Here is a 13,204-nt window from a genome sequence, read left to right as displayed (position 1 = left end):
TTGCATGAAAGACTTCTTTCCGATTATGAAACTAAATTCATCACGATTATGTGACAACCAGACTGCGAAAATCTGTGAAACTGTCTGTGTCACTACGTTGCCGGCAGCTTGTAGCAGACAAAACTTGTGTTAAGTCTTCAGCACTCCAAAAATAAATTAAATAACACTAATAATTTGTTTTGTTTGTGGTCTATAGTACTGTGAAATTTGGGACTGTATTGCCATTTAAATGCGAAACTTTCGTCGTTTTCCGCTCTTCCCCCTCCTAACGCTGAGACACCGTGGCGTTGCGGTGGGGCAAATTTGCAACCAGGCAAGGGAGGGAGCTATGGCACATGAGCAAGAGCACTACACGCGTGCCGAATTCTTGGTCGTCCCTGATCTATAGGTATGCTGACCAGTACTGCGTGTAGAAGGCAGCGTGGGGGGTGTCTTTTCACCGATTTCAGATAAAGCACACATGTTCCAGCTGTCCCACCGCTAATCTTCTCTTCCCTACCGCCTTGCCACCAGTGAGAAACTGTCATCTGTTCCACAAATAATTTGTGCGACATCAGGTCTATTGTTGGTTGATTTTGCAAACTCCTAGTCTATAGTTTTCTCTGGTTGAAGTGTTCCTTTTGCCGATCAGAATCACCTACCTTTGACTGCATCTGTACTCAAACTGTCACCGCAACTTTTGTGTGGATGTTCGTGAAGTACATCTTCAGCTGCACTGCTTACCTATTTTGATCATCTCTGATCTCAATTCTGATGTGAGTGATTTTGTTTCCTTTGCACTGCGACGTTTCAGTATTGTGTGTATTTTAGTATTTATATGTCCTTAGCGTGGAAGATACACTATGTGATCAAAAGTATCAGGACACCTGACGGGAAGTGACTTACAACGCCGTCCATCGGTAATGCTGGAATTCAGTATGGTGTTGTTCCACTTTTAGCCTTGATGACAGCTTCCACTCTCACAGGCATACGTTCAATCAGGTGCTGGAAGGATTCTTGCGGAATGGCAGCCCATTCTTCAAGGAGGGCTGCACTGAGCGGTATCGATGTCGGTCGGTGAGGCCTGGCACGAGGTCTGCGTTCCAGGCATCCCAAAGGTGTTCTATAGTATTCGGTTCAGGACTCCGTGCAGGGCCGGCCGCTGTGGCCGAGCGGTTCTAGGCGCTTGAGTATGGAGCCGCGCTGCTGCTCCGGTCGCATGTTAGAATCCTGTCTCGAGCATGGATGTGTGTGATGTCCGCAGGTTAGTTAGGTTTATGTAGTTCTAAGTCTAGGGGACTGATGACCTCAGATGTCAAGTTCCATAGTGCTTAGAGCCATTTGACCCATTTGACTCTGTGCAGGCCAGTCCATTATAGGGATGTTATTCTCGTGTAACCACTTCACCACAGGCCGTGCATTATGAACAGGTGCTCGATCGTGTTGAAAGGTGCAATCGCCATCCACGAATTGCTCTTCAACAGTGGAAAGCGAGAAGGTGCCTAAAACATGTGTATGCCTGTGCTGTGATAGTGCCCCACTAAACAACAAGGGGTGCAAGCCCCCTTCATGAAAAACACGACCACACCATGACACCGCCGCCTCCTAGCTTCACTGTTGGCACAACACTCGCTGTCAGATGACGTTCATCGGGCATTCGCCGTACCCACACCCTGCCATCGGATCGCCACATAGCGTATAGTGATGCGTCACTCCACACAACGTTCTGCCACTGTTCAATCGTCCAATGTTTAAGCTCCTTACACCAAGCTAGGCGTCATTTGGCATTTACCAGAGTGATGTGTGGCTTATGAGCAGCCGCTCGACCATGAAATCCAAGTTTTCTCACCTCCTACCTAATTGTCTTAGTACTTGCAGTGGATCCTGAGCAGTTTGGAATTCCTACGTGATGGTCTGGATATATGTCTGCCTATTACACATTACGATCTCTTCAAGTGTCGGCGGTCTCTGTCAGTCAACAGACTAGGTAGGCCTGTACACTCTTGTGCTGTACGTGTTCCTTCACGGTTCCACTTCACCATCACATCGAAACTGTTTAAGTATGAAAGTTCAGGAGTGTGGAAATCTCGCGTACAGACGTATGACAAAGTGACACCAAATCACCTGACCACGTTTGAAGTCTGTGAGTTTCGCAGATCGCCCCATTCTGCTCTCTCACGATGTCTAATGACTACTGAGGTCGCTGATATGGAGTACGTGGCAGTAGATGGCATCATAATGCACCTAATATGAAAAACGTATGTTTTTGGGGGCGTCCGGATACTTTTGATCACAGAGTGTATGTTTCAATGACGTCGAATAAAAAAAATGAAATATTTACAGACGCGTTCATAACCCTGTAATATGCTAGTTTGCTGAAGCACGGTATCCTGCTATGTGCATTGGCAGCGAGACATTTTGTCTGTTTGTCTGACAGATTATCCAGGACTGCGGGAGGGAGATGGCGGACGTGGTGGGGGAAATGGAGAACCGCGGGGAGTCTGTGGAAGTTCGGGAGCTGATAGCGCGCTTCACCACAGACGTCATCTCCTCCGTCGCCTTCGGCCAGGAGTGCAACTGCCTGCGGAACCCGGAACACGAGTTCCGGCAGTGGGGCAGAAAGATGTTCGAGCCCTCTACGGCCACGGGCATCTTTTTCCTTCTGGTCTTGCTCAGACCGACGCTACTCGCTGGCCTCAGGTAAGATCTCTCATACTCCATTCCAGCAAAGAAAATAAGTCGATACAAGAGGGCTGATATGATCAGCGAAGTTGCGCTGTACCGGTCTCGCAATCAGAAGCATAGCGGTTCAAACCCCCTTCGAGCTGTGTCGCAAAGTGCAGCTTAAACCTACCAGTAGATGTCGATAGATCAATGATCTTAACTTTCAGCCAGTGGTTCTTGCCACGTATGATGAGATAAAAACTGAGGAAACGAAGAGATTTCAATCGCCAAACGGTAGTTTCGTGCTGTGACACATGGAATGCGAATTTAAGCTACAGCGGGAAGCAGAGTTCCTTACAACTATTGAACACCGTGAAACTTTTGTTTTAGGACTCAGATACCACTGTGGCACACATGTCTATGTCAGCATCTAGGATGGTGGCGTGTTTCGCTAACAATAACTCGAGTGATGCTTATTCTGCGGACGTTAGGAATCCAAGAATCCGTTTGTCACATACGTTACCTCTCCCCTACATTCTGGGAGGCACTCTCCGTGGGGAGTTAATGTTCAGCTGTGTATTCTAAAGAAGTTATGAGGAAACGCACCATTGCTATTTTGTCTGGGAGTTTGGGAATTTTTTGTCACGCTCTCACAATGTGATGATGCGCGGCTGTTCCTGACGGATTTTCGTTGCATGGTACATCCACCTCGTGTTTGCTCGGAAAGTGTTGGTACGCTCGCTATGTCTGTTATGCGAACCAGGAAATCTTGTCTGTATACAAAGTGAAGCGCAGGGCACAATAAATCATTTCTGAGATCCGCCAGGCATGCCTCCTCTACGTAGCCCAAGCATCGCATCCCGCAAAAACATAATGTAAATCACGACGATACCTTACGATTTCAACTCACACCCACACATAGACGTTCACAGCACTTCCAGTCAAAAATATTTAAGCACTTTTAGAGCTTATCGTCCTAACAGTCCGCACCTCTTATACAAACATTAGGATTTGTTATTTTTGTCCATACTGGCATCCTAAGCGTCTATGCTGACACATAGCATCCTTCCTATATTTGTTTAACTGTTGTACCTTTTTTGCCATTTATAAATACCTTTTTGTTACGACTATTTATTCTAAAGACTGTTTTAATTTCTTGTTTTTCTGAAGATCCTCCTGATTTTCTTTGAAATGGTATGCAGTCTTCTGTTTCTAGCGAGGAGCAAATTTTTCATTATGAGAGTTTACTTTATGCTGTGTTTAGGTATATCTGGTTTATTTTCGCTTTTTCTGCTTTGGTCTTTATTTTCCTTTTAATGGGAACAGAACACTCCCACACAGTACCTAACGGGAGGCCCCCAACCACTAAGGTGGTTGTCCTTAAGTAATGTACTCTGATGCTAATCCAAACTTCACTGTCCGTCTTTCGCCACCCACCTATAGCGGGATGATCTTTAATTTCTCATTCTGACACGACTTTTCCTTAAAGTAGTCTCTGAGGCAGAGGTGACCACCTCTGACACATTGCATTAGCACAGGGATCACAACTCTGTGGCTGGTTGACAACCATTGGTCTGTTACACGTTCCAACGTGAGTTTGATTTTTAGACAGTTTTCCAAGTTCGTTTAGACAGTTCCTGGGGTGATCCCCGATCTCCGGTTCTTAAAATACGATATACAAACATTTAAATACGATAAAAAACAAAATAATGTTTACACGGATCGTAGATACACTCCTGGAAATTGAAATAAGAACACCGTGAATTCATTGTCCCAGGAAGGGGAAACTTTATTGACACATTCCTGGGGTCAGATACATCACATGATCACACTGACAGAACCACAGCCACATAGACACAGGCAACAGAGCATGCACAATGTCGGCACTAGTACAGTGTATATCCACCTTTCGCAGCAATGCAGGCTGCTATTCTCCCATGGAGACGATCGTAGAGATGCTGGATGTAGTCCTGTGGAACGGCTTGCCATGCCATTTCCACCTGGCGCCTCAGTTGGACCAGCGTTCGTGCTGGATGTGCAGACCGCGTGAGACGACGCTTCATCCAGTCCCAAACATGCTCAATGGGGGACAGATCCGGAGATCTTGCTGGCCAGGGTAGTTGACTTACACCTTCTAGAGCACGTTGGATGGCACGGGATACATGCGGACGTGCATTGTCCTGTTGGAACAGCAAGTTCCCTTGCCGGTCTAGGAATGGTAGAACGATGGGTTCGATGACGGTTTGGATGTACCGTGCACTATTCAGTGTCCCCTCGACGATCACCAGTGGTGTACGGCGAGTGTAGGAGATCGCTCCCCACACCATGATGCCGGGTGTTGGCCCTGTGTGCCTCGGTCGTATGCAGTCCTGATTGTGGCGCTCACCTGCACGGCGCCAAACACGCATACGACCATCATTGGCACCAAGGCAGAAGCGACTCTCATCGCTGAAGACGACACGTCTCCATTCGTCCCTCCATTCACGCCTGTCGCGCCACCACTGGAGGCGGGCTGCACGATGTTGGGGCGTGAGCGGAAGACGGCCTAACGGTGTGCGGGACCGTAGCCCAGCTTCATGGAGACGGTTGCGAATGGTCCTCGCCGATACCCCAGGAGCAACAGTGTCCCTAATTTGCTGGGAAGTGGCGGTGCGGTCCCCTACGGCACTGCGTAGGATCCTACGGTCTTGGCGTGCATCCGTGCGTCGCTGCGGTCCGGTCCCAGGTCGACGGGCACGTGCACCTTCCGCCGACCACTGGCGACAACATCGATGTACTGTGGAGACCTCACGCCCCACGTGTTGAGCAATTCGGCGGTACGTCCACCCGGCCTCCCGCATGCCCACTATACGCCCTCGCTCAAAGTCCGTCAGCTGCACATACGGTTCACGTCCACGCTGTCGCGGCATGCTACCAGTGTTAAAGACTGCGATGGAGCTCCGTATGCCACGGCAAACTGGCTGACACTGACGGCGGCGGTGCACAAATGCTGCGCAGCTAGCGCCATTCGAAGGCCAACACCGCGGTTCCTGGTGTGTCCGCTGTGCCGTGCGTGTGATCATTGCTTGTACAGCCCTCTCGCAGTGTCCGGAGCAAGTATGGTGGGTCTGACACACCAGTGTCAATGTGTTCTTTTTTCCATTTCCAGGAGTGTACTTGGCGCACGCCACTTCCCTCCATAAGATTCGAAACATTTCTCATATCTGTCGTGACCAGATTGACTCGCAGTCTGAATCTGAAAATTACGTTACCGAAGAAGACAACAAAAATGCATCGGCTGACTGAGAGGAATTAGAAAGCCAAACCCTAATTCATAACGAAAATTGACATAACGCACTGTTACAGTAAGCGGCAGAGTACAGGGGTACGTTATGAAATATTGACTTTGACCTCCAACCAGTACTACGTCCTTCAAGACCAGCCGCACTTCCTCAATCTATCATCCCAATTGATCTTACTTCCAGTACGGTTGTCAGTATGAATGTTACCTAATTAAGTTTACAACACGACCACAATTGGGGAATTTTAATAGACCTACGAACAAAGAAAAACTAATCTGACAAAAGTTATCCGTATTGTGGAGACCCAGTGTGCGCAAAAGAAGTGGTTGTACATTCGTAATTGCATCGAAACCAAATAAAAGATGTCGCTTATCATAATTCATAGTTCTTGCTCAAAAGCGAGTATACCGATACCAGTGGTACAAAACCCACACACTATAATTTCACTCACGTAAACTTTATTTTGTATAGATGTCATAGCACAGCTAATCTACGTTGGGGAGATTAATGCTCTCTGCCACGCAGGACTCAGCACACTTCGCCAGGATTGTTTGTAAAAGCCGGAAGCAATTGATTAGATATTCTCCAAGCGGAAACTATCCACTAAATTACAAGTCACGACCAAAACTCCATCATCGACGACAATATCACAACACCTGAGTAGTTAACAGGCTGATAGTACGCCGTGCCCAACCTACCATTATACTCGGGAGTGATACTCCGCATACAACATAACTTCGCTCCTTAAATACTTAAAGCTAAGCCTTAGTAATTTCTCACCAGCAGAAATATACTTAAATACGTTCATAAAGTTCACTGCCTGTGCGACGTTACTTAGACAGTGTTACTACCAGTATGAAAATTAATAAACCTTACTGTGCAATCAAGATGGAGCGACATTCTAAGCATGCCCATCCGGTTCAACCTTCGAGCTGTCTCTCTGTTACACCCATGGGGCTCACCACTCATTGGTGTGTACTTGTTTGGCTACCACGGGGCTCCAGCTATTTCAGCACGACTTCCTCTTTCTGTGCTGGAAACCTACCCTCGACTATCTCTCACTTCCTCCGACTTTCCGGCGGATAATCCTTTCGATGCAGATCCTACCTGGACTTGGTTCATCCTGTTAGTGCAGATCCTGCCTGGACTTGGTTCAAGATTTTGGTCTTGATTTCTGGTTTCAGCTCCAGCGCTATCTTCACCTTCTATTAACGATTATATGGTCCCCATTATTATGTTTGACCTTCCATCTTTTCCAAATTTTACAGAATTGCATGTTGTGCAGAGAAGGTCGCTAACTGTGGTATCATTCGGAATGAGTGGCACCATGGCAGATGGTTAACACAAGAAGCTAGTTAAACTTTCTCCTGCTGGTGGGCTCACGGCTCCAGCAGTCTGTTCAGATGGAAAGGCCATGTTATGATGTAATTAAATACAATCCAAATGCATTTCCTTCCCTGGCCACGCCATGAGAGGAACCCAGGAATAGATAACAAGGGGAAAAAATCCTTCCCCCAATACCTGGTATGTACCAGAATCAATGGGGTCACCTTTTTGGCCTCAAAGGCCACATTCAAGACAAATACAGGGAAGTTGCAGCCATTTCTAAGATGAAGATCGATTCCCTCTTTATTGAAACGTTATCTTCTACCCAGTCACAGGCGCTGCTCTCTTGTGAAATGTTGTGTGACATTCCTGTAACTGTCACTTCCCACAAGAGTGAAAATTGACCAGGGCGTCATCTTTCAGTATGATCTTCTTTTTCATTCTCAGCTGCGGGCCAGCTTTGGGTGATGGGGCATGTACTTCAACTGCTGTGTACAAAGGGGACCAAGGGAAAACAAAGTTGCTACTGGGGCCTTCATCTTGGCTTTAGATGGTGATACATTGCCTGAGAAGGTCAAGGTGATGGTCTACCAGTGTAATGTGAAACCTTATGTTCTTTCTCAAATGAAATGCTTCAGATGTATGAAGTTCAGATCCCTGTCTGCAAGGATTGTGGACATCTGCTGCACGAAACATTCCTTGTATCCCCCCCATCTGTGTAAACTGTGGCGAACTCCACTCTCCCTGCTAATCAGATTACTCCATTTTGATGTATAAGAAAAATCTCCAGGGGTATAAGACTTGACAATCTCTTAAGAGGTCAGAGTATGAATATCTTAATTCCACACAAATGATACAATCTTGCAATACAGCTGCAACATCGTCGCCTTATCTATCGACGGTGCCTTCCTCTGTTGGTCCTCTTACTGAGAGCCCTCAGAGCTGCCATCTGATACATTCCCCGCCAGGCGATTGGGGGCCCTTCTGGTGCTGCCACTACACCCATTTCAGGCGCATAGCCTCCCAACCTGCCAGGTACAATGGTCGCTATCCCCCAGCTGAAGGCCCCATATCCTCCTCTGGCTTCTCAAGCTAGGAAGAGGCCCCTCAGAAGTCTTCCTTCCATGACTCCTCCTCGTCCACAGTCAGATTCCAGCTGGTAGTTGAAGGAACCCTGGCTGATGGCTGTTGGTCTTCTCATATTTCCTCTTGCCACGAAACCAAATTGGGAGCACCTTCCCAATCCTCTAAGATGAAGGAAACTAGAATGGCCTCCACGCCACCAGACTGTGCATGTATTCCTTCTGCTTCCAAGGTGGAGATCTCATCAGGCAAGGTGTGACAGAACCTATGCCAGTGGATCCTCTGACATTTCAGGTGGTGGCAGCACATAACCCTGACTCCCCCCACCCCCCTTGGTCGCTTCATGCATCCACAATATTCTGTTTATCTCATCCTCCAATGGAGTTGTAGCGGATTTTTCCACCACCTGGCAGAGCTATGGCAGTTTTTGAACACTTACGTTGCATTCCGTATTGCCATCCAAGAAACGTGGTTTCCAGAAACTGGAATGCCTGCCCTTCATGGCTCCCAATGTTATTTTAAGAATCATATCAAATGGTTCAAATGGCTCTGAGCACTATGGGACTCAACTTCTGAGGTCAGCAGTCCCCTAGAACTTAGAACTACTTAAACCGAACTAACCTAATGCCATCACACACATCCATGCCCGAGGCAGGATTCGAACCTGCGACCGTATTGGTCGTGCGGTTCCAGACTGTAGCTCCTAGCAGTGCTCAGCCACCCCAGCTGGCTGAGAGGGTATCAGGTGAAGTTTGTGTGTATGTGATGGACTCTCCATACAGCGACCTTGTCCCTCTTAATATACCTTTGGAGACTATAGCTGTTTGGTTAGGGCCCATCAGGATTTTACCACCTTCAACGTTTATCATCCTCCCAATGATGTCATGCTCCAGGATGCACTGCCTACATTACTCTCTCAGCTCCTCCCACATTTTCTAGTCTTAGGCAACTTCAACGCCCATTACTCTTTGTGGGGTGGTACAATGATCACTGGCCGTGGTAAAGACATTGAAACTTTAGTGGCATGGCTCGACCTTTATCTTTTGAACTCTAATGCCAAACACACTTCAGCGTGGCACACAGAAATTATTTGGCCATTGATCTCTCATTTTACATCCATGGTCTTCTACCATGTGTACACTGGAGGTTCCATAATGACCTGTGTGGTAGTGACCACTTCCCAGTCATCCCATTACTCCCTCAGCGTTGCTCACCTGGGTGCCCACCCAGATGGTCTCCATAATGCTGACTGGGATAGTTCACCTCTGCTGTCCTCCTTGGCTCCCCATCGATGCAGCTGTTTAGCATACAATGGCATTCTTTTGGCAGCCAAAACGCCATCCCCTCTTCCTCATGATCGCTCTCTCAGAAGATACTACCACGGTGGACCTAAAGGATTGCTGCAGTCATTAGAGATCATAGGCAGGCTCTCCAATGCCATAAACGGCGCCCTTCACTAGAGCACCTCGCTACCTTCAAAATGGCTCTGTGCCTACTTTCACTGTTTCATAAAACAACAAAAGCAAAAATGCTGGTAATGGTAAATTTCCACTCTTGGACCACATACATCTTCATCATAGGTACAGGCAAAGATCAGATAGCCGCGCGGGATTAGCCGAGCGGTCTAAGGCGCTGCAGTCATAGACTACGTGGCTGGTCCCGGCGGAGGTTCGAGTCCTCCCTCGGGCGTGGGTGTGTGAGTTTGTCCTTAGGATAATTTAGGTTAAGTAGTGTGCAAGCTTAGGGACTGATAACCTTAACAGTTAAGTCCCATAAGATTTCACACACATTTTTGAAAGATCAGATACCTTTACAGCGTCCACTCCCCTGCAGGTGTATCAAGTATTTCCTTAGATGGTGCCGCTTATACTGATCCAGTCTCTGTCGCTGATAATTTTGCTGAGCATTATGCTCGTGCATCTATGTCTGAGGCCTACCATCCCACCTTCTGTCTCATAAAACAGCGAGTGGAGCAAATGCATCTATATTTTTCTAACAGCCATCTGGAACCAGATAATCCTACATTCAGTGAATGAGAACTCCCCAGTGCCCCAGCCCATTGCCCTGATACTGCCACAGGGCCAGATCGCATCCACAATCAAATGCTGAAACATCTCTCAGTGGATTGTCAGTGTCACACCCTTGCCCTCTTTAAATGCACTTCTGTCGCTATCGTACTGTCCATCCACACTCAGAGCTTCACCTAGTTGCGAATTTTAGTTGAGGTACACCGCTTTTTAGGACTGTTCTTTGATTCTTAGCTTACGTGGCTTCGCTACCTTCGCCAACTTAAGTGAAAGTGCTGGTGACACTTCAATAAAATTCACTGCTTCAGTAACAATAACTGGGGTGCAGATCGCTTTATCCTTGTGTGGCTCTACAAAGCCTTGATTCTCTTTTATTTTCATTGTTGGAGTCTTGTCTATGGTTCAGCTTCACCCTCACCCCTTCATCATGGGGTGAGGTCCGACTAGCGATAGGAGCCTTCTGAACTCGCGCTGTGAACAACCGAGGCTACAGTTCATTACCTATCAGGTGCTAACAACAGCTGCTGAATTACCCTGTAAGCGTTCGTAGCTTCCTTGAACATTGCAACTACAGTGTCCTTTTCCCTAGAAGGTTGCTTCATATCCAACACCAGTTACCCAGAACTGCGTCTACTATTGTTGCACGCCTGCAGTGTCTCTTTTCAGAAGTGCAACTCCCTCTGCTGTTGCCTCTGGTTAGGAAGAAATCGCATCTGCCCCCGCACAAGCTTGCACCCCGACTTCGGATTTGTCTCGAAATCTCCATTGGTCCAAAATATTCCACTGACCCCACAATTTTTCGCTGCCTATTCATGGCTGTCCTTGAGACGCATCTTGATTCAGAAGCGGTGTTCACCAATGGCTCAACAGTCGACATACACACATGCAGGGTGCAGTGAACTCCGCTCTCTGCCAAACGGCTGCAGTGTCTTCACTGATGAATTGATGGCCATATAACTAGCCCTTGGTCATGTTCGTTCTTGCACTGGAAAGGGTATCCTAATCTGAAGCGACTCCCTTAACAGCCTTCAGGCTATAGACTACTATAGACTAATACTACTTTCCCCATCCACTGGTTACTGCTATGCAGGATGTTGTCTCAGAGTTCCATGAAGCTGGATGGCCAGTCGTATTTGTCTGGACCCTCAGTCGTGGAGGGATTTCGGAAACTTAATGAGCTGACCAGTTGGTCAGGCTGTCCACCAGGATGCCAATTCTGGGAATGGTGGTCCCAGAACTGGACATTTGGCCTTTTATACACCATCGACTGCTGGAGGTCTCGAACTCAGAATGGTCTATCCTGATCTCCCCAAATAAATCAAGGACAGTTAAGGAGACCACAATGACATGGCAGTCTTTCCTGCATGCTTCTCGCAGGGATTCATCATCCTACATAGACTCTACATTGCCCACACTTGGCTGACTCATGGCCACATTCTCCGATGTGAGATGTGAGAATACCCTTCATTGCTGATGCAAAGACCCCTGACAGTGGCTCACTTTCTCATAGACTGCCGTAATTTGGCTGTTTTGAGGGGGAATCTTAATCTTCCTGGCACACTAATTCTGGTGCTAGCAGACTATGCCAAAGCAACTGATCTGCGTAGTCTCTATTCATACCTGTAAGGTACGCCTTTCTGGTCTCATTGACAACCTGAGATGTTGGTGGCACCCTTTCATGCTCCCTGCCCACTTCTCACGAGTGCCTTGGCGGACCTTGCTCGGTGTCCCAGCCTGGATTCTACCTTTCCACCTTTTTATTCTCTTTATTCTCTTTTATTTCCTCGTTTTAATACCCTGCCTTGACTGATCTTTTAACGACTTGCCTGTGCTGTTTTTCTCTGGGTTCTTATCTTTGGCTTTTTTATTGTGTTTGCTACACAGGATTTATCTTTCGCTTCCTGTATTTGGCGACTACTCCTGATTCGTCACTTAGCAGATGAAGGGACTGATGACCTTGCAGTTTAGTCTCCTCCACTCCAAACCAACCAATCAGCTTGTGTCTCTCTTGATAGTGGCGTATCACCCCACTGCTCACGAATCTTGGTGGCAGTGAAGTGAAACACCACAGTTTACGAAATATTAACTCTGTTTTCAATTTTACTGAAGTGGCAAAATTCATGGGAAGGCAATATGCACATATAAAGATGGCGGCAGTACCACATACACAAGGTATAAAAGGGCTGCGCGCTGGAATAGCTGTCATTTGTACTCAGGTGATACATCTGGACAGGTTTCCGACGTTGTTATGGCTGCAGTATGGGAATTAACAGACTCTGAATGTGGAATGATAGTTGGCGCTAGATGCATGGGACATTCCGTTTCGGAAATCGTTACGAAATTTAGTATTCCACGATCCTCAGTGTCGAGAGCGTGCTGAGAAAACCAGATTTCAGGCATCACCTCTCACCACCGTCAACGCAGTGGCCGATGGCCTCCACTTAACGATTGAAAGCAGCGCTGTTTGCGTAGAGCTGTCATTGTTAATGGACAAACAACACTGCGTGAAATAACCGCAGATATCGATGTTGGACGTACGACGAATGTATCCGTTAGGACAGTCCGGCTAAATTTGCCGTTAATGGGCTATGGCAGCGGACTATCAACAAGAGTGCCTTTCCTAACAGCACAACATCGCCTACAAAACCTGTCCTCGGTTCGTTAGCATATCAGTTGCATCATACACACCTGGAAAATCGTGGTGTGGTCAGATGAGCCTCGATTTCAGTTGGTAAGAACTGATGGTAGGGTTCGAGTGTAGCGAGACCCCACGAATCCATGGAATCAGGTTGTCCATAATGGTGTGGGCTATGTTTATATGGAACTGACTGGGTCCTCTCGCCC

At 47.4% G+C, this 13,204-nt stretch overlaps 1 protein-coding gene across 5 annotated transcripts in view; it reads left to right on the top strand.

Moving 5' to 3' along the window:
- Positions 1–13,204, top strand: part of LOC126253494 (cytochrome P450 6k1-like) — a 482,739-nt gene that overhangs the window by 33,141 nt on the left and 436,394 nt on the right. For 3 of the 5 annotated variants that reach the window (XM_049954873.1, XM_049954876.1, XM_049954872.1), the window contains exon 4: positions 2,417–2,679. The exons of the other annotated variants lie outside the window; for them this stretch is intronic. In XM_049954873.1, coding sequence (XP_049810830.1) covers positions 2,417–2,679 — 263 coding nt within the window. The remainder of the gene's footprint in view (positions 1–2,416; positions 2,680–13,204) is intronic. 5 annotated transcript variants of the gene reach the window in all.

Source organism: Schistocerca nitens, chromosome 4, assembly GCF_023898315.1.
Source record: "Schistocerca nitens isolate TAMUIC-IGC-003100 chromosome 4, iqSchNite1.1, whole genome shotgun sequence".
NCBI lineage: Eukaryota > Metazoa > Arthropoda > Insecta > Orthoptera > Acrididae > Schistocerca > Schistocerca nitens.
Note: the sequence above shows the minus strand (reverse complement) of the source record. Positions and strands in the feature narration are given on the sequence as shown.